The sequence below is a fragment of the Aquarana catesbeiana genome, linkage group LG10 (genome assembly GCF_042186555.1).
Source record: "Aquarana catesbeiana isolate 2022-GZ linkage group LG10, ASM4218655v1, whole genome shotgun sequence".
NCBI classification, from domain to species: Eukaryota; Metazoa; Chordata; class Amphibia; order Anura; family Ranidae; genus Aquarana; species Aquarana catesbeiana.
In genome coordinates this window covers 77,415,572-77,437,170 of record NC_133333.1, presented here as the reverse complement: position 1 = coordinate 77,437,170, position 21,599 = coordinate 77,415,572, and the positions used below count along the sequence as shown (strand labels likewise).

The window sequence follows — 21,599 nt, the reverse complement described above, 5'->3', positions numbered from 1 at the left end:
CTTCACCATCTGGAGACTGTGGAGGCTTTTTACAAAACAAATTAAATTCACATGTTTGTGAGTAGTTTTTACCTCACAACCTCACAGATACAAGTACACAACTATTTATCTTCCTTGACTGCCTTTCATATTTTTTTATCTCACATTTCTCAGTCTACTACACTATATAGAATTTTTTCTGAGGCTTTTTGCTCTTCTTTTTTATGTTCTCCTTATTTGGGGTTATTCCAATGCTTTGTGATCATTTGACACTCTTGCAATAAACACTAATGTCATCTAAATCAGGGGTCCCCAACCCCCGGGCTGTGGACCGGTACTGATCCATAGCCTGTTGCTGACCAGGCAGCATAGCAAGAGATGAGCGGCAACTGCGGTCTGCACAGGGCTATTACAGACCACAGTCGCCGCTTACCTCCTGCTGTACGGCCATGCCCGGGTGTCCTCTCCTGGCTCCTCCGCCCGCCCAACAATGTCTGTCGCCTATCAGCAGGGCAGGGGGTGTGAGGAGCTGCAGATCGGAATGGAGAGCTCCTCTCGCCCCCTGCACTTCTGACAGGATGACATCGTCGGCAAGACTGGCGGAAGGAGGAGCTGCATTTGGACTGTTAACAGCCTCTGCCCTGCAGGTAGAAGTCCTGAGCAGGGGAGGCAGAGATCGATGTTAGAGAGGAAAGGAGGGGAGGGGGCAGACTGCATGGACGCTGTAATGTAAAGGGGGGCTGTAATGTAAAGTTGTCACTGTAATATAAAGGGGACTGCACTGTAAAGGGGCACTGTTACAGTGCCCCTTTACAGTGCAGTCCCCTTTATATCACAGTGCCCCCTTTACATCACAGCCCCCCTTTACATTACAGTGCAGTCCCCTTTATATCACAGTGCCCCCTTTACAGTGGAGTCCTCTTTATATCACAGTGACAATTTTACATCACAGCCCCCCTTTACATTACAGTGCCCCCTTTACAAAGCAGTCCCCGTTACATTAATGTAACAGGGACTGAATTGTAAAGGGGCACTGTAATGTAAAGAGGGGCTGTGATGTGAAGGGAAACTGAGGACACTGTGGGACTTCTTTAAAGGGGGACTGTGATATAAAGGGGGGCTGTGCTGCAAAGGGGGGTTGTGGTGTGAAGGGGACTGAGGACAGACTTCATGAATATCCCATCCCCCGACCCTTCCACCACAACCACTATCCTCCCCCAGCATGACGAATCTCCCCTCCTCCTGGTCCCTAGGTGTGGAAGAAATATCAATAGCCGGAAACACCAACCTGCAAATGCACCTGGACGCACCACAGCCAATGATTCCTGGTGCCATTTTAAAACTGGACATATAGCCGCTGTCCTTAAAATGGCATCCAAGACTAAAAAATAAGAGAATTAGGCTTTATACAAGATATATCAGTGAACCTCAGTTTGAAAAGCATGCTAAGCTTTCCACTAAGAAAGCCCAGATTTTGTATAATGGAACTATGGCACAGTATAATCTAATCTTTCTTCTTTGTCAAATCTTTTTTACAAAACGGGCAGTTTTGAAGCGCCAAAATGCTAGCTTGTCATCTCCTGACTGCAAGTGGTAATTGCGCAATATTCATTATCAACAAACAAAAAATGTTTCTTTGTTTATTAATTAATAACATCAATACAAAAAAGATGTCAAAAAGGTACCCTATGCATTTGTTCTAATTCTTGCCTCTCTTGTAAAGAAAAGGACTTATTATGAAAGATTTTCTGGCTTCTTCCTACTGTGTGCTCTGATTAGACAGTGTGTAAGTATAGATACCTTGCTGAGAGCCGCCACTCGCTGTGCCAGCTGAGCTTCAATCTCTGGGAGAGTCTCTGCTTTCTGCAGGGTCTGCTGTAATTTCTGTTTGGCGTCCTCTAGCCACTCTTGCAGCTGCCGGTTCTTCTCTTCACTCTGTGGCAGGAGGCATAAGTCAACAATGTTAAAAATGATCAGTCAATAGCAACCAAGGCACAACCCAGCCTTAAATGATCACTAAAGATAATTTTTTTTTTTTTTAAATAACAAACATGTTATACTTACCTCCACTGTGCAGCTCGTTTTGCACAGAGTGGCCCCGAACCTGGTCTTCTGGGGTCCCTCGGCGGCTGTCTCGGCTCCCCCCCGCAAGGACTTAACACCTTAATGCGAGCTCCCTCGCATGGTGTTGAGTGCTTGCAGGCGCGCTCCCGTGATACAGTCGGCGACCATAGCTGCTCACTGTATCAATCGGCCCCGCCCCCCGGCGCTCCGCGTCATTGGATGTGATTGATAGCAGTGCGAGCCAATGGCTGCACTGCTTTCAATCCATCCACTGTAATCAATCAACGGCCAGGCTGAGCGGCGAAGAGGATGTCGGGAGCGAGCGCGGGACTTTCGGGGGTTCAGGTAAGTAAAACGGTGGAGCTGGGGGGGGGGGGCGGTATTGTCGGAGGTTTTTTCACCTTAGTGCATAGAACCTTTTACCTTTACAACCCCTTTAAAAGCCACACTGGTTACCAGATGCTCTTTGTTTTCTGTTGCAATGTACAATCTCTGTCATTTACTTTTTCAGTAAGCCAATTTAGATTAATAGCCCAGAATCTCAGGGCCCATAATGGAATGACCAAAAACAGCAACCAATGACCAGGAACTCAAAATCTCATGTATAGCTGCAGCCCAATCTCCTAGTTATAAAATTAGCGGCTACATCTGCTGTGAGCAATCTTCTGCCTTTAAAGTAGAATTCTGGGTTTGATCAAACTCATTTTAAAACTGCTTCCCCACCCTTAAACACTTATACTAACTACCCTGTTGAATATAGATGCATATATATATATATATATATATATATATATATATATATATATATATATATATATATACCTATTCTCAGGCCACTCTGGTCTGGTCATGTGATCTCCCCTATGTCAGCCAGAACTGGCTCCAGGGGAGAAGAGAGAGCACTCTAACAAAATCTGGAATGCCTGAGAGGTCATGTCACCCATAGGCTTACTATGGGCCTTCCATTGTCTGAGGCCTCTGCTAGCCTAGAGAGGGAAGCCAATCACGTGACCGAACAGGAGTAAACTGAAAATAGGTACGCATATAGTGTACATCAGCTTTCTCAACCCTTGAAATAATTTTCCAGTCTCAGTGAACCCCTGCTAAAAAGACTTGATCTACAAATCATGATACACTAGTGTGATGGTTAGTGGGAAGATTGCACTTGTGGTGATTGGAAAGAATTTCCCCCTTACAGATAGCTAAAAATATCAGTGGTGTTAGTGGGCATTTATCTGAGAGGCAGAAATTGCTCATTGATCAAAGATCAAAGGAACCTCTGGAGGAACCCTGGTTGAGAAACCATGCTGTACATCTTTCTTCCATAGGGAAGTGAATATACAGTAGGTGTTAGAAGGGGGTGGGAGCAGTTTCAGGATTAGTTAGATTGATTACAGAATTTCACTTTAAGGCCTCATGCACACGGACGTTTTTACAGCCGCTTTTTTGAGCGTTTTTTGCAGCTTAAAAAGGCCTGTCTATGTTAGTCTATGGCTTCATGCCCACCTAGGCCTTTTTGAGCTGCAAATGGCATAGGCGTTTTTAAGCTGTAAAAAAAACCCAGGACCAGTGGGTTCTGAGAGACGTTTTTCAACTGTAAAAACGCTCTAACGCTGATAAACGCTCAAAAATGCACAAAAACGCTCAAAAACGTCATTCACCAACGTTTTTTAATGTTTTTGATCCATTGAAAAAAAAAAAAATTTTGAAAAAAAAAAAGCTAAAAAACGCTAAAAAATGCTAGCGCGGAAAAACGCTATTGCAAAAACATTGAAAAAAGCTGAAAAAAGTTTAAAAAAATCACTGCAAAGATACTGGCGTTTTCATAACATTATTTTAACATTCCGTGTGCATGAGGCCTAAGCAGTCCGATAATGCTTCTTAACCAAAGAGTGAAGCATCATGGGAGAATCAGCAAAAAAACAGAAAATAAAGAAAGCAAGAAAATGGCAAGAAACAACATATTTGAGGCTTATACAATAAGGGGTATATTTATAGAGCAGTTAATATCACTTTCACTAAACATTCACTGCAGGTTAATCTTCCAGGTGCATGTTTATTTGAAATGACTGATGATTGAATTACCACCAGTAAATATTTGGTGAAAGTCACATCACCACTTTTTAAATATACCCCTAAGATAAAAGTTGTGTCAACACCAGTGTGTATTTTCTGTTCTAGGTCTCCACTTTTTTGTCACTGATCTTCCAGATGCTACTGGTATACAAAGTTTCTGCACAGCTATAACAACCCAAACTTCGTTATCATTAGGATATGGGGCCCTTTTACTCCCATGAATATGCAGTAACCCACATTTATAATATGTTATTTCATGTGTTTTCACATAGTGAAATTTTTACCACGATTATGAAGTCCATTTTTTTCCAATGTGTTAAAGTGATTTTAAACCCAAAACAAATGATTCAATATATTATATATATTTAGATATACTAACAAATTGAAGCGGTGCTGTTTCTGTTTGTTGCATGTAGAGTGTCTTGAAAAAGTATTCATACCTCTTGACATTTTCCACTTGTTGTCATGTTACAAACAAAAATGTGAATATATTTTATTGGGATTTTATGTGATAGACCAACACAAAGTGCCACATAATTGTGAAGTGGAATAAAAACAAAAAATGGATTTAAATTTTTTTTTTCAAATACCGGTAAATATCTGAAAAATGTGGCATGCATTTGTATTCAGCCCCCTCAAAAGTTTGTAGAATCACCTTTCGCTGCAATTACAGCTGCAAGTCTTTTTGGGTGTTCTCTACCAGCTTTGCACATCCAGAGAGAAATGTTTGCCCATTCTTCTTAGCAAAATAGCTCTGTCAGATTGGATGGAGAGCATCTGTGAATAGTAATTTTCAAGTCACAGACTCTTAATTGGATTTAGGTTTGGGCTTTGACCGTGCCATTCTAACACATGAATATGCTTTGATCTAAACCATTCCATTGTAGCTCTGGCTGTATGTTTAGGGGCGTTGTCCTGCCGGAAGGTGAACCTCTGCCCCAGTCTCAAGTCTTTTGCAGATTCTAACAGGTTTTCTTCTAAGATTGCCATGTATTTGGCTCTATCAATCTTCCCATCAACTATGACCAGCTTCCCAGTCCCTGCTGAAGTAAAGCATCCTCACGACATGATGCTGCCACCATCATGTTTCACGGTGGGGATGGTGTGTTCAGGGTGACGTGTAGTGTTAGTTTTCCGCCACACATAGCGTTCTGCTTTTAGGCCAACAAGTTACATTTTGGCCTCATCTGACCAGAGCACCTTCTTCCACATGTTTGCTGTGTCCCCCACATGGCTTCTGGGTTCATGGGTTCAAAGCTTGGGATATTTTTTATAACCTAACCCTGCTTTAAACTTCTCCACAACGTTATCCCTGACCTGTCTGGTGTATTCCTTGGCCTTCATGATGCTGTTTGTTCACTAAAGTGCTCTAACAAACCTCTGAGGGCTTCACGGAACAGCTGTATTTATACTGAGATTAAATTACAGGTGGACTCTATTTACTAATTAGTTGACTTCTGAAGGCAATTGGTTCCACTAGATTTTAGTTAGGGGTATCAGAGTAAAGGGGGCTGAATACAAATGCACGACAAACTTTTCAGATATTCTTTTTAAAAAATGTTGAAACCCATTTATCATTTTCCTTCCACTTCACAATTATGTGCCACTTTGTGTTGGTCTATCACATAAAATCCCAATAAAGTACATTTACGTTTTGGTTGTAACATGACAAAATTTAGAACATTTCAAGTGGTATGAAGGCACTGTATTTATGGTTTTGGTTATTTACAGATTTTAAGCAAAACAGCAATTGCATGCCTGCCCAAAGCTTTGTTACAGGTACTTTTGCCTGCATGTCTTTGACCTCTTAAAGACAGCCCACAGCACATATACTGCGGCAGGGCGGCTCTACCTGTACATCCTTTCATGCAATAGATACTGTGGGCGTGCGAGTGCTGTGCGCCATGGGAGCGAATACTCCACAGAGAGGCAGAACAGGGATCTGCCTATGTAAACAAGGCAGATCCCGTTTTGACAGGGGACAACACTGAGATCTGTTTTTCCTAGTGATCAGGAACAGCGATCTCTGTGTTGTTCCAGTGAGCCCATCCCCCACACAGTTAGAACACATCTAGGGAACACAGTTAACCCTTTCATCGCCCCTGGAGTTAACTTCTTCCCTGCCAGTGTCATTTATACATTGATCGGTGCATTTTTTTAGCACTGATCACTGTAATAATGTTACTGGACCTCAAAAAGTGTCACTTGGGGTTAGATTTGTCCGCCGCAATGACGCTGTCCCACTATAAATGGCTGATCGTCACCATTACCAGTAAAAACAATTAAAAAAAAAAAAAAAAAGCCATAAATCTATCCCCTTTTTTGTAGGCGATATAACTTTTGCTTTTTTTTATAATACATATTGGCCTAAACTGATGAATAAATTAATTTTTTTATTTTTTTTTTTGGATATGTATTATAGCAGAAAGTAAAAAATATTATTTTTCTTTTCAAAATTGTTGGTCTTTTTTTTAAAAACAGAATCTGCAGAGGTGATCAAATACCACCAAAGGAAAGCTCTATTTGTGGGAAAAAAAGGACATCAATTTTGTTTGGGTACAACATTGCACGACTGTGCAATTGTCAGTTAAAGCGACGCAGTGCCGTATCGCAAAAAATGGCCTGGTCATTAAGGGGGTAAATCCTTCCGGGCCTGAAATGGTTAAGTAACTTCATTGAAGATTTCTTCACTGGCCTATGCCCTACCTATGGCCATGCATACATATCTACTATCTCGTTTTCCACCTGGATTGATTGCATTGAAGCAAACAATTGTCAGGGTCCTACAGGAGGCATCACATCTTTTCTGCTTTGCTACTTTGTATTAGCTGCATTGAGGGTTTGGAAGACAGCTTAATGTATACTTCTATGCTTGAAACTATGGGAGTATCACTTGGTAGACACCCAGTATGGGTGTGTCTGTCATATTTCCAATATATATATGATATACAGCTTTCTATAGTGGCCAAACTTATGAGGTGCTTTGCAGAATTACTGCTTTGTAATGTGCTAGGAGTATTACCTGGCAGACACATTTTTGGGTGTGATAGCCACACTCTTTTCTAATCGTTATTTTAGAGGTTGGAGAATTATTTTTTCTTATTAAATCACATATGACACCTCAAAAAAAAATGGATTAAACACTTTTGATGGTTAAAAGTATACTAAAGAATATTCTTGAAGTACAATTAAAAATGGGTCCTGCAACTATGTTTTGGGTTGCTCTGCCTGATGCCTCTGTTATGTTCTTTAGTTGCTGAAATTTTCCACAGTACTCCCTGGTAGCATTTGCAGTGCCTTAAAAAAGTATTTGTACCCCTTGAAATTTTCCACATGTTGTCATGTTACAACCAAAAATGTAAATGTATTTTATTGGGATTTTATGTGATAGACCAACACAAAATGGCACATAATTGTGAAGTGGAAGGAAAATGATAAATGGGTTTCAACATTTTTTACAAATAAATATCTGGAAAGTGTGGGGTGCATTTGTATTCAGCCCCCCCTGAGTCAATACTTTTAGCTGCATTTAAAGCTGCAAGTCTTTTTGGGGATGTCTCTACCAACTTTGCACATCTAGAGAGTGACATTTTTGCCCATTCTTCTCTGCAAAATAGCTCAAGTTCTGTCAGATTGGATTGAGAGTGTCTGTGAACAGCAATTTTTAAGTCTTGACCCAGATTCTCGATTGGATCTAGGTCTGGATTTTGACTGGGCCATTCTAACACATGCATATGCTTTGATCTAAACCATTCCATTGTAGCTCTGGCTATATGTTCAGGGTTGTTGTCCTGCTGGAAGGTCAACCTCTGCCCCAGTCTCAAGTCTTTTTCAGATTCTAACAAGTTTTTGTCTAAGATTGCCCTGTATTTGTCTCCATCAACTCTGACTAGCTTCCCTGTCCCTGCTGAAGTAAAGCATCCTCACAAAATGATGCTGCCACCACGTTTCAAGGTGGGGATGGTGTGTTCAGGGTCATGTGCAGTGTTAGTTTTCTGCCACACGCTTGGTGACCAAACTGGATGGCATTCTCAAGATGTGGCTGAACCAGTTTTGTACAGTGGCAGAATTATAGTTTTATCTCTTGATTAGATACCCTTTTTAATGCATGCTAATAGTCTGCTAGATTTGCTGCTGCAGCTTGGCATTGCATGCAGTTATATTACATTTTATTACATCATCTCTGCCTAAGATATCTGATGGTTGAAATGCTTACAACAGTTACAATATTTTTCTTTCTGGGGTACAACTATCTTTGCATGATTTAAAAAATTTCCTCCACATGTATATTTTATATGCTATATATTGTTAAAATAGCAACACATATTTGTTTATGCACATATATGCATTTTTACAGGTAAAAGATTTCTGAGCCCATGGCCGCGGTGTAAGGTTTTTGAGGGGGCAAGTTTTTACTGCTTATATATATGTATATATATATATATATATATATATATATATATCATGATATTTTAAGTAAGTGGATAAAATGGGATTTTTTGTTACTCACCATAAAATTCCTTTCTCTGAATTCAATGATGGACACAGCTCTTCTATTCTTTGACGAAAGGGTTTTATAGTGCCACATACAGGAGTAGAACAATAAGCAGAAAAGAACATAGCACTGCCTACAGGCAGTCCTATCTAGTATAAAACCCCCTCTCTGCTACAGGCAAGCCAGTTAGATACAAAGCAGTGTAAGAAAAGTATGAACTCAAGTAGTAACAAAAATCCCATTTTCTCTTACATTCATTGACAGACACAGTTCCTCTATTGTTCAATCCTAGGGACCTCCCACAGCAGAGCCTCAGTGAGAGATGGGTAAACAAAAAACTGGAGCCACCAGGCAAACATGCCAAACACTCAAATAAACAGCCCAAGGAGCAACATGGATCCCTAAACAGCAGCCTGCAAAACCTTGTGGCCAAAATACATCAACTCTTTAAAATTTGGTAAACATGTGCATAGAAAACCAGGTAGCCGCTTTGCAAACCTGAGACACAGAATCCTGGTGTCAAAACACCCAAGAGACGCACTAATCGCTCTGGTGGATGGAGTGTGCCATACCAGGGAAGAGAACAGCCCAACCCTTAATGGCATATGGCTGAACAACTGTCTGCCGAATCCATCAGGAAATAGAGGCAGTCGATGCCATCTGGTCTTTCCTTGGGTCATCCGTGAGCACAAAAAGAGAATCCGATGTCTGGAAGGAAGCCGTAGCAGACACAAATCGCCCCAACCACATTCAAGGAGTGCAATGCAACCTCCCTAGAGTGCGAGAGATGTGGAAGAAAGGTGGGGCATGAACTGCGAATCACCTTATCACCTTATCACTGTGTAAGGCCAAATAGAGGGATTTACAAGTTGGGGCCACCAGCTCCAACATCTGCTATGCAGAGGTGATGACAACCAAGAAGACAACTTAAGCAGGGGCATATCTTGAATACTCTCAAAGGGAGACCAGGGTCAGGTCCCATAGTGGCAACAGGGAAAGCACACGGGAAGCCACATGGCGAACCTCTTTGATGAAAGTGTAAATCAAAGAGTGCATGGCCAAAGGGCACTGAAAAAAGATCTCAAAAGCAGAAAGCAGATCGGAGTAAGAGGTCGATCCTGACCCCTTACCACGTGATCAGCTGTCAGCCAATGACAGCTGATCGTGTGATGTAAACAGAGGATCGGTAATAGTTTTTTTTTCTTCTCACGCTGACAGTGTGAGGAGAAAAAAAAGCCGATCACCAGCTTCTGTTGAAGGGACATTGGTCCCGAGCAGGGAGAGGTGAAGCCGCCTCATATGTGCCCACAGTGCCCACTAATTAGTGCCCACCAGTACATCAGTGCCACATATCAATGCCCACGAGTGCCTCATCAGTGCCACCTAGCAGTGCTGCCTATCAGTGTCACCTACCAGTGCCAATCAGTGCCCATCACTGCCACCCATCAGTGCCCATCACTGCCACCCATCAGTGCCACCTATTAGTGCCCTTCAGTGCCACCTATCAATGCCCTTCAGTGCCACCCATTAGTGCCACCAATCAGTGCCACATCTCAGTGCCCACCAGTGCCACCTCATCAGTGCCCACCAGTGCCGCCTATTAGTGCCCATCAGTGCCACCTTATCAGTGCCCATCAGTGTCGCCTTATCAGTACCCATCAATGCAGCCTATCGGTGCCCATCAATGCATCCTATCGGTGCCCATCAGTGCAGCCTATCGGTGCCCATCAGTGCAGCCTATTGGTGCCCATCAGTATAGCCTCATCAGTGTACACCAATGAAGGAGAAAAAGTACCTGTTTGCAAAATGTATTACCAAAATATAAAACGGTTTTGTATTTTTTTTTTCAATTCGGTCTTTTTTTTTAAAAAAAGAGGTCATCAAATACCACCAAAAGAAAGCTCTATTTGTGGTAAAAAAAATGCTAAAATTTCATTTGGGTACAGGGTTGTATGACAGTCAAAGTGTGGGCAGGAGGGGGGGTTTAGGTGCCCAGTAAGCACGTGGTTAATGGTATCAAGACAAGCTTGTGTTCAACGTCCCATCGGAGAAAGGTCAAAACCTGAGCCACTAAGAAGGAGCAAGTATAAGCCTCACATCAGGCGATATAATCCTTTCAGGTATGATGATAAATCTTCAGAGGTAGACTTGCGTGCCTTTAACATCGTAGGGATCACTGATCCCAACAACCTCTTATCTCTAAAACCTGGATATCAATAGCCATGCCATCAAAGCCAGAGGCAGTAAAGCAGGGTGGCAGATCAGTCTTTAAATCAGGAGATTCTCTTGAAGGGGAAGCCTCCAGGTAGAAACCTGTAAATCTCTTGCATCCGCCAGGGGATCCCTCATTCTCGCCACATACCTTCCTGTTGAGGCAAGATATTAGAATATCCAAATCCGGGGTCCCCCAGGGTAGGTAGATCAGACAGAGCACGTCCAGGTGTAGGAACCACTCCCACTGATCCAGCGTCTGGTGACTGAGGTAATCTGCCTGCCAACTGTAGATGCCTGGAATGTACATAGTTGAGTGAGCCAGTATATTAGGTTCCACCCACCGAAGAGTATGCTTCTCATTCCATCATAGCGGTTGTCCGTTTGGATTCTGACCAGGCGTCCCTAGGGTGGGTCCGTCCATTGCCCCAGACACAGGCTGATTGCTCGCAGCCCCAGGACACTGATGGGCAGCCGAACCTACTCTGGTGTCCAATGACCCTGCGCTAATCATGAACCTAGGACTCCTCCCCAGCTGGCATCCGTCATGACTACTGTCCAGGCGGAGATGGAGAAAGGACTTCTCGGCCTATAGGGAGGGAGTTAGAATCCGACAGAGGATGAAGGTCTTCATCAATTGACCCAGAGGAGTCTGGTTATCCAGGGAAGTGGGTGATTTGTCCCATTTTGCCAGGATTTCCCTCTGCAGAACCCTTGTATGGAACTGTGCATATGGGACAATCTCGACGATGGACATCATAAGACCCAAGGCCTGCATGCAAGACCAGAGGGAAGATGGTCTGCAGCAGAAGAGCAGCTGGATTGCAGTCTGAAGTTTCCAGAGCTTGACTGCTGGGAGAACACCTTGGTCTGCGCTAAGTTGAGTATCAGACCCAGATACTCCAGTCTCCTGGTAGGGATCAGGGCACACTTTTGAGGTTCAAGATCCAACAGGAGTCCTGCAGGGAGCACATTGCGATCTTCACGTCGTCCATTAGCTTCTCCTCCCAGCCAACCCGATCCCTCCTGATTGGCCAGGAGGAGAAGCCGGAAGATAATAGCGAATATATATTTGCTATTGTCACAAGTGGGTGGGTTTGGGGTGCAATGCTCTGCACCCCGAGCCCAATCTTTTTTAAGCCAAGTCATGTGGCTTGAAAAAAAAAAAAACGTATACAAACGTGAGTCCAGGGCCCTGTAGAAGGGCGGTGTCCCTAATGGACCGGCCATTCCTGGCATGACCCCTTTCAGGGGATCTGTCTGCTGAGCAGGCGGATGACAGGTCTGTGTCCTCTCCGCTGACACAGAGTGGACACAGACACAGCCTGCTGTTCTCTATGGGGTGGTCGAATAGAATCGGACCATCTGTCCATTTCCATCGGATACCATCCGATACGATCTGCTAGATGGATGGGGAATGGGATCCCCATCTGTCTGTTTTTAGCGAACCGGATCGGATGCAGGTGGGTGTAAACGGACACATGTTCATTTACATCAGCCTCTCCATACAGAACAATGTTCCGATTGGGTCCACCTGAAAAACGGACAGGCAGACCCGAACGTTCTGCTTGTGTGAAAGGGGCCTAAGGCCTTGTTCACACAGGGCATACACAGCGTACCTTTACAGGGATGCACAGGTGTTCCATGCATCTCTGTGCAGGCAGTCCCATTGATGTAATTTGGGATGTAGCAACTGCACGAACAGAGCCATTGCTCCCGATTTAACATCCATGTAGGTCCGCATGCATGTCCCTGAGCTCATACTCAGAGGTCTTTAACAAACTCTGAGAGCTGTAAGGGACCAATGAAAACCTTCAGATTTTTAGAGAAATGTGGTTATTTACATTTTTGCATACGTTCAGTTTTCACCATTTTGCAAAAAGGCATAATTTAAAAATTGTAAAAATATGTTATTTATTAGCTCAATACAGGTTAAGCTTTTATTTTTAGTAGGAATTTGGCAGGAATTTTGTAAAATATGCTGTGTTTATATCTGCTAAAAATGATTTTAGAACATTTTTCACAAATATATTGTTTGATAAACATTTGCGCAAATATCTTTGGGCCTTAAAAATCAGTAGCACCTTATTTTTATTTCACTGATACTATGCTTTCAGAAAATATATGGTTTGGGGGGGGGGGGGTCTTAAACAAACTCTGAAAGCTGTAAGGGAACAATGAAAACCTTCAGATTTTTTAGAGAAATGTGGTTATTTACATTTTTGCGTACGTTCAGTTTTCACCATTTTGCAAAAAGGCGTAATTTAAAAATGACAAATATTTGTTATTTTTTAACTCAATACAGGTCAAGCTTTTTTATTTAGTAGGAATTTTGTAAAATGTACTGTGTTTTTATCTGCTAATAATGATTTTAGTGTATTTTTAACAAAAAATATTGTTTTGATAAACATTTGCGCAAATATCATTGTGCCCTAAAAATCAGTAGCACCTTATTTGTGTTCTACTGGTCCTGTAATTTCAGAAAATATATGCTTTGGGGGGTCTTTAACAAACTCTGAAAGCTGTAAGGGAAAAATAAAAAAGCAATGGAAAAAATTGCAAAAATGGCCTGGCCACCTGAGTGTAAAAATGGAGCACAGGGCCTGGCAGGGAAAGGGTTAAACCACATTTGCCATTTAGCTGCCCACAACATTAATTTGTTTAGATCTTCTTGCAAGGTTTCCACACCCTGCGTAGAAGGTATTGCCCTGCTTAGCTTAATATCGTCCGCAAATACTGAGATTGGCCTGTTTATCCTTTTCCTCCAGATCGTTTATGAATAACTTAAATAGGATTGGTCCCAGGACAGAACCCTGGGGGACCCCACTTTCCACACCAGATCATTCCGAGTACTCTCCATTTATCAGTACCCTCTGGACTCACCCCCGTAGCCAGTTTTCAGTCCATGTACTCACCCTTTGGTCCATGCCGACAGACCTTAGTTTGTACAGTAAACGTTTATGGGGAACTGTATTGAATGCTTTTGCAAAATCCAGCTACACTGCATCTACAGGCCTTCCTTTACCTAGATGGCAGCTCACCTCCTCATAGAAGGTTAATAGGCTGGTTTGGCAAGAATGATTCTTCATGAATCCATGCTGATTACTGCTAATAATACCGTTTTTATTACTAAAATCTTGTATATAGTCCCTTATCATCCCCTCCAAAAGCTTGAATGTTTTTTATTGTCCTGAATCATCCGAGTACCTTGTGGTGTTTTTAACAATACATGTGTTCTAGTAGTATTGTATATGTTCCTTTTCCTCTATGGCGGCTGAGTTGGATCCGAAGTTGTGGCGTTGGTATTGGGGAATATCATATGTTGAAACCCAGTGGACCAGACTAATCCCAGTTAGAGAGACCCGGAGGGGTCCATCATTTCTCATGTGTGTTTGAGCTTTGTAATTGGGGATCACAACCATCTGGCAAGTGGCTTGATTACGGTGGAGGGCATGTATGTATGGTGGAATTCCTTAACAATTCACGTGGTTTGCCACCCAGTGGGACATATCATTATCTTGAGAAGAATTAGATACACCTTCATTCCACTATATGCTTTAATTTCCATAATATTTTATTAGGAGCGTTCAGAAATACAAGAATAGGAACACAAAAATTACATGGGCCCAAAAGCCTAAATATATACTTAAGTTCCATAACCATAACAATGATTAAACGTTTTAAAACAATCTAAGGAAAATGTAGAACAGAACGGTGATGATTTGTATATACTCGAAAGTTGCATAGATTATAAAAGTGCACATGAGTGTTGTATCGCAGAGGCCGATGTGGCCTGAATCTATAGCGAAGTCAGAATCACGATGGTATCGACTTTGTTGTGAATTGAGCTGACTTCTTGAGACAGGAGGGATTGGTTAGGTAAGACTCAATAAGGTAGTGAGGTGGTGGAGTTTACGGGGTGGCAAATGCCATAAGGTAGATGTTATTTGTAAATAGGGGTAGTTCCAAGGTTTACAGTCCAGCTGGCCACCTTGATTAATTCCAATGGTTGCATGCAGGTTGGTATAGGAAGATAGGGGGATGTGGTAGGGGGAGAAGGGGGGGGGGGGGTAATAGGGCCACTATATGCTTTCATTGCTATTGGCACATTGACTTATTTCCATATTGCACTTTATGGACTATTCAATTCACTGTTTGATTGTACATTGATACATCTTCAGTATTTAATTACTTGCATAGTAACCAGAAGCACACTATTATTTATAGACATACATGTAGATGCCTACTACTGGAAGTTTAACAACTTTTTTTTTTAAAGAGCACCCCAGATTTTCAGTCCCTCAGATAGCTTCAGAAATTGTGTGACAGCAAGTTTTTGCTGGTGATAAATACAAATCGAAGGTTTGCTGACAGGTTCACGTATGATTATTTTAAAAGCCTACTATTTATATTAAGCTTTATAACCACAACAAAGGACTGTACTACGTATACTGTCGCATGGGCAGTACATTCTGTCACTATAGGACAAGGTGCTGAGTCTCTGGTTACCCTACCTGTCTGTAGAGAGACTCTTTACTGGCAAGTTCATTTTCCAGCTTGTCATTGACATCGTGAAGTGATGTGGCTTCCCTTTGTGCGCTCAGATAGCGTTTCTCTAATGTGGTGATCCGCTCCTCCATATCCTCCCGTTGTGCTAGAGCCTGAAGTCGAGGAAAAAAAGAAAAACTTTGCAAAGGGAACAGAATCTTAAAACCAACAGCAAAAAGAATATTTAAATGTAATTTCACTTTCCCAGTAGAGCAATGCATATGTTTATAGCAGAACTGTCAGTAAAAGTCTAACCTAAGAGCAGATACTGCACGATACCTGCTATTACCTCTTTTGGCAAAAAAAAAAAGCCTCTTCTGTGTTCCCCTCTGCACGCTTTCACTTACTTATTATAGGTTTAATTTCCCTGAGTTTCGAGAAAAGGGCCTTCTCCAGAGCTAATGGTCATCAGACAAGAGGATTTGTGGGTGGACAGGTACTTTTGTGTGAAAAACTTCAGAGGTTTTTTGGTTATTGGCTGCACAAAACTTGTAGTCTCGATTTACCATTAATGGACCCATTTTGGAGTTCATTAAAATACAGCCTACATCTTTTATTTTACTTTAGACACCAAGCTGAATGGCAGGCATGGCAGCCAACAGCTCATGTCCCACAGCAATTTTGCAGTGGAGTGATTTGCTGACAGCATCATGGCTACATCACTTCCCTTTATCTTCTTCACAACAATAATCTACAATCATCCCTACTATGGCAGGCCTTTCCCTTATGAAAAAGGTTCTGGAAAATAGGATGAAAGCATTGTACAGCACAACCCCACTTTCCAACACTACACTGACATGCACAATCCCATTCACCCCACTACACAAAAGGGCATGACTCAGCCTGCTGCCACTGTACCAACATGCACGACCATGCTCTTCACCACTGTACCAATATGTACTTTCACACTTCCCAACACTGCAACAAAGTGCATGACCCCACTCGTCACCGCCATCACTGAACCAATGCTGACTACTGTACCCGCCGTCCCTGCACCAAGACTCACTATTAATTAATGTTGTTTCACAATTACACTACCTTACTTGCTGCCACTTCATTGATGCAAACTTCTGCAATCACAGAATGCCATTCTTCTACACTGCACACTACTCTGCTTGTAGTCAGAGTCTTCACTTGGAAATACAATAATTCCAACTACCAAGACCTGCAGTGTGCCTTGGCCTAGCTGGTCAGTATGCCTAAAAGAGGGCATACCCTGAATGAATATGTATGAAATGTAAATGAAATGATGAAAGTATGGGGGAACGGGTGGGTGGGAACCCAGAAATGAGCCGACAAGGATCTGAAAGAGGAGGAGGAGGGATATATAGTCCTCAGACTTCTCCTGCGGCCAGCCTTCTAGCTTGTCATCACTGCGTTCACATGCACTACCCTTTGCCACTGCGCCACATGTCAACACACTCTACACCATGTGCACTTCTGCACTTGCCGCCATTGCTCTGTTGTGCATGAACCCACCTGCTGCACTGACAAATAATTCTAACACTAAAACAACGCGCATGACTCTAATTGTCGCCACTGCACAACTCCACTTGACACCAATCTACCTACATACTTCTGCACTAGCCACCACGTACTGAATGTACAAGACCACTCTCCAGTGCTGCACTGAATCACACTTTTGCTCTTGGCACTGCTACCTTACATCACCTCTGTCACTTCACAGACGCACACTTCTCTATTAATCTTGTTTAACCACTTCTGGACCGCCGCCTGCCGATGTACGTCCCTCCTTTGAGGACGGATATCGTTGTTATGGCAGCAGCTAGATGCCATAAACCCGGTATCCCTGTGTTCGGCCGGTGGTCTGGTACAAGGTAAAAGTGGTCTCTGCGGATTCACAGCGAGATCACTTTTATCGGTGGCGGGAGAGGACCCCCCTCCCGCTGCGATCCGGAGCCCTCCCCCGCGTACCGGAGCCGTCGGCAGCGGCGGAGGTGATCATGTCTGTTCCCTGGGCTAACATGGAGACGAGTGAGGGGAAGATGGCCCCCACTCGTCTCCATGACACTGCAGGGCGGAAGTGAAGTCGAAACGTCACTTCCGCCTATAGCTTTTAAAGGGCCATTTTGTTTTTTAAATGACAATTTTTTTTTTTCTATTGCATTTTAGTGTAAATATGAGATCTAAGGTCTTTTTGACCCCAGATCTCATATTTAAGAGGTCCTGTCATGCTTTTTTTCTATTACAAGGGATGTTTATATTCCTTGTAATAGGAATAAAAGTGACACATTTTTTTTTTTAAAACAGTGTAAAAATAAAAAATAAAAGGAAAAATAAACAAGAAAAAAAATGTTTAAATGCGCCCCGTCCCGTCGAGCTCGCGTGCAGAAGCGAACACATACGTGAGTAGCGCCCGCATATGAAAACAGTGTTCAAACTGCACATGTGAGGTATCGCCGCAATCGGTACAGCGAGAGCAATAATTCTAGCCCTAGACCTCCTCTGTAATGCAAAACATGCAATCGGTTGAATTTTTTAAATGTCGTCTATTGAGATTTTTAAGGGTAAAAGTTTGTCGCCATTCAACGAGCGGGCGCAATTTTGCAGCATGGCATGTTATGTATCAATTTACTCAGCGTGACATTATCTTTCACAATATGTAAAAAAATTGGGCTAACTTTACTGTTGTCTTATTTTTTAATTCAACAAAGTGTATTTTTTCAAAAAAAGTGCGCTTGTAAGACTGCTGCGCAAATACGGTGTGACAGAAAGTATTGCAATGAATGCCATTTTATTCTCTAGGATATTAGAAAAAAAAATGTTAATGTATGTATAATGTTTGGGGGTTCTAAGTAATTTTCTAGCAAAAAAAAATGTTTTTAACTTGTAAACACCACATCTAAAAAAGAGGCCCGCTCTTAAAGTGGTTAACAAAACTGACACATTTTTGTTAGCATTTCTATATAATAAAAAAACACCACATTCCCCGATTAACACAGATGACTATTATTAGCAGCACCTAAATATCCGTACATGAAACACAAGATTAAAATATGGAAACCAAAAAAATAAAACTGTGAAAGTAACATCACATCATTACTTACGGTATATTACACTTACACTTACTTGTATTACAATTAAAACCAAATTTGTAAATGCTGAAAAATATTTTCGCTTAACCGGTCCCCGACCGGCTCACGCAGATATACTGCGGCAGAATGGCTCCCTGGGGCGAAATCTCGTATATATACGGCTTTGCCCAGGAGAGCCACCAGAGGGTGCACGAGTGCCACTGGAGGCACGCGTGCCTGCTGCACAGCGGGGGATTTGATGCACGTGGTGCGATTGCGTGCACGAGAGCCAGCATGGAGATTTGTGTGTGTTAACACACTAATCCCTGTGCTGTCAGAGGAGAGAAGACAGATCGTGTGTTCCTACAAAGTATGGACAGTGATCTGTCATCTCTCCTACTTAGTCCCATCCCCACACAGTTAGAACACAGTGAGGAAACACACAGTTAACCCGTTGATCGCCCCCTGGTGTTAATCCCTTCCCTGTCAGTGACATTTATACAGTAATCAGTGCATATTTATTGCTCTGATCGCTCTATAAATGTCAATGGTCCCAAAAATGTGTCAAAAGTCTCCAATCTGTCCGTCGCAATACCACTAAAAATCGCAGCTCACCACCATTACAAAAATAGTACAAAAATAAAAATAAATAAACGCCATAACAATGCCATAAATCTTTCCCATAGTTTGTAGATGCTATAACTTTTGCGCAAACCAATCGATATACGCTTATTGTTTTTTAGAAAAAATATGTAGAAGAATACATATTGGCCTAAACTGATGAAGAAATTATTATTTTTTTTTTTAAATTGGGGGATATGTATTATAACAAAAAGGAAAAAAAAGGACGCAAATTTTGTTTTGGTACAGCATTGCATGACCGTGCAATTGTCAGTTAAAGCGACGCAGTGCCAAATTGTAAAAAGTGCTCAGGTCAGGAAGGGTGTAAAATCTTCTGGAGCTCAAGTGGTTAAAAAAGTACTCCAAAGTGAGGCTCATTCTAATATGCTTTACTGATTGTTGCAAAATACAGCAGGGGAATTACCTATACTCTGCCGTGCACTAAAATTCTACATCCTGTAACTTTTTAGACATTAGCTATTGTTTTATGTTTCCTAGCTGTGTGTCAAAAATTGCAAATTAAGTTCTCTGTGGACGACACCTTAAAATATTACTTGGCTTCACCTGCATCAGACTGCATCTGGCAAAAAATCTCAATAGGGAAATGGTCTGCTCAACAAGCTTTGCATTGTGCTTGGAAAGATAGGCAGACATACACATGGTAGGACTACTGCTTGTAAGATTTAATGAACACTTTAGGCAGCAGGTGAGGGCTACTTCACCCGTTGCTGAGCAAAGCCCAGTGGAAGAGGTGCAGAAAACCTATAAAGTAGCCATCTACAGCAGTTTTTCCTATGTCAGTATCTCATTAACATGTATAAGGTAGAGAACACAGAAAGGGTGGACTTACCTCTTTCAGATCACGTTGCAGTTTGGCACAGACCTCCTCAGACTTTATAAGATCCTTTTGTGCTGTGTTTAGCTCCTCCTCAAGTTCGGACATTTGGCGGCACATCATGGTTAAACGTTCCTTGAGCTGACACAGCTCTAACCTCTGCTTCTCTACCAACTCCTCCAGTTCTGACTCTCGTCCACCTCTCAGTTCCAGGTGAGTAGAGCCATTGATGACAGCCTAAAAAGAACACACAGAAATAACCATAGGTCCTGGGTGTTTAGAACCAAACTAATATATATATATATATATATATATATATATTAATTGGATCAATTAATAAATAAGTGAATATTGGCATTCCTTGTCTAAACCAAATATTAATAGTCCACAGAATGCTTTGGTCGCAAACTAAAACTTGTTGTTTTGAATAGTATGGGATATACTGATTTTCAGAGCTTGCCGCAATTATTTTAATTCAGATGCATCTCTACCAATTTTACTGATGCTTTTGGATAATCTTGGCTAAAAAAACAAACAAAGAAATTGCCCTAAACCTCAGTTTAATGCTCATCTCTAACTCCTAGCCCTCTAACCTAATACCTAATTGTTAACACGTAAACACAATGCATGTAGAAATAAAGTAGGAGTAGGAGTAAATGGCTCTCATTGTGTCTTTACAAAGCTGGGCTGGTACCAAAATGCCCAGGAAACTACCACTGATCTGGTGGAATGATGCACAAAAAAAAAATTCTTTGCTGGAAGGAACACCTTTGCTTGGGATGTGTCCAGGACCAGGCAAAGAGAAGGCTCAAAAGCATATTTTTCTAAATTGATCATCCAACCAAAAGCCTGGTGCATCTGAATTGTCCTGTGGATGTTTGCTGAAAACTGGATGGGAGAAGAGTCCTTCAGGGGAAAGTCATCTAGGTAGTCTGTGACCTGAGTTCTGAGAAGGGCAAGAAGAGGTGCAAAGACCTTTGTGACTACTCGGGGAGCAGAGAACAGACCAAAAGGCGGTGTGACCAACTGGAAGTGATTGTCTGCCACTGTAACATGCAGAAAGCGTTGATGAGGTGGATAAATAGGAACATTTAGATAGACATCATGGATGTCTATGGATGCCATGTGTTCCCCTTGTATCAGAGAGTCAGTTACCAACCTTGCAGATTCCATGCCAAATTTTGGAATGTGAAGGTATCTGTTTTGAGATTTTAGGTCCAGAATAGGGCGAATACCCCTGTTGGGCTTTGGTACTGTAAACAGGTTTGAACTGATTCCTTTGAACCTGTCTTGGGGACTTGTGCATATTGACTGGCCTGCACAGAGTTCTGACCTCAACCCAAAGAACACCTTTGGGATGATTTAGAGCGGAGACTGTGAGCCAGGCCAAAACATACCACGCAAGACTAATCTCAAAGATAGGTAAAGATGATAGGAAATTAATACATCGCTATCATTTGGACACATTATAAATATGTGCAAGGATGAACAATACACTAGATAAATATCATATCATTTGGAGTCCTTGGGTTAGTTTAAAAGTTGAAAACCAACTCCACTAGAGAACATTAGTCATTTTTCAAACCTTACATATGCTTAGGTTTTCTACCCTTGCTTTTGACAGCCATGCCAAACTGGAGGTTATTCTGCTTTGTACCATTTCCCTAATACCCCCTTTTTTATTTTTACGCTCCACACACCTTTTTCCTGCCCACACATACAAATAACCTGCCTC

At 42.1% G+C, this 21,599-nt stretch overlaps 1 protein-coding gene across 8 annotated transcripts in view; it reads right to left on the bottom strand.

Moving 5' to 3' along the window:
- Positions 1-21,599, bottom strand: part of PPFIA3 (PTPRF interacting protein alpha 3) — a 715,578-nt gene that overhangs the window by 323,856 nt on the left and 370,123 nt on the right. For all 8 annotated transcript variants that reach the window (XM_073602297.1, XM_073602301.1, XM_073602303.1 and 5 more), the window contains 3 exons: positions 19,880-20,101; positions 15,340-15,486; positions 1,780-1,914 (listed from right to left, as the gene is read on the bottom strand). In XM_073602297.1, coding sequence (XP_073458398.1) covers positions 1,780-1,914; positions 15,340-15,486; positions 19,880-20,101 — 504 coding nt within the window. The remainder of the gene's footprint in view (positions 1-1,779; positions 1,915-15,339; positions 15,487-19,879; positions 20,102-21,599) is intronic.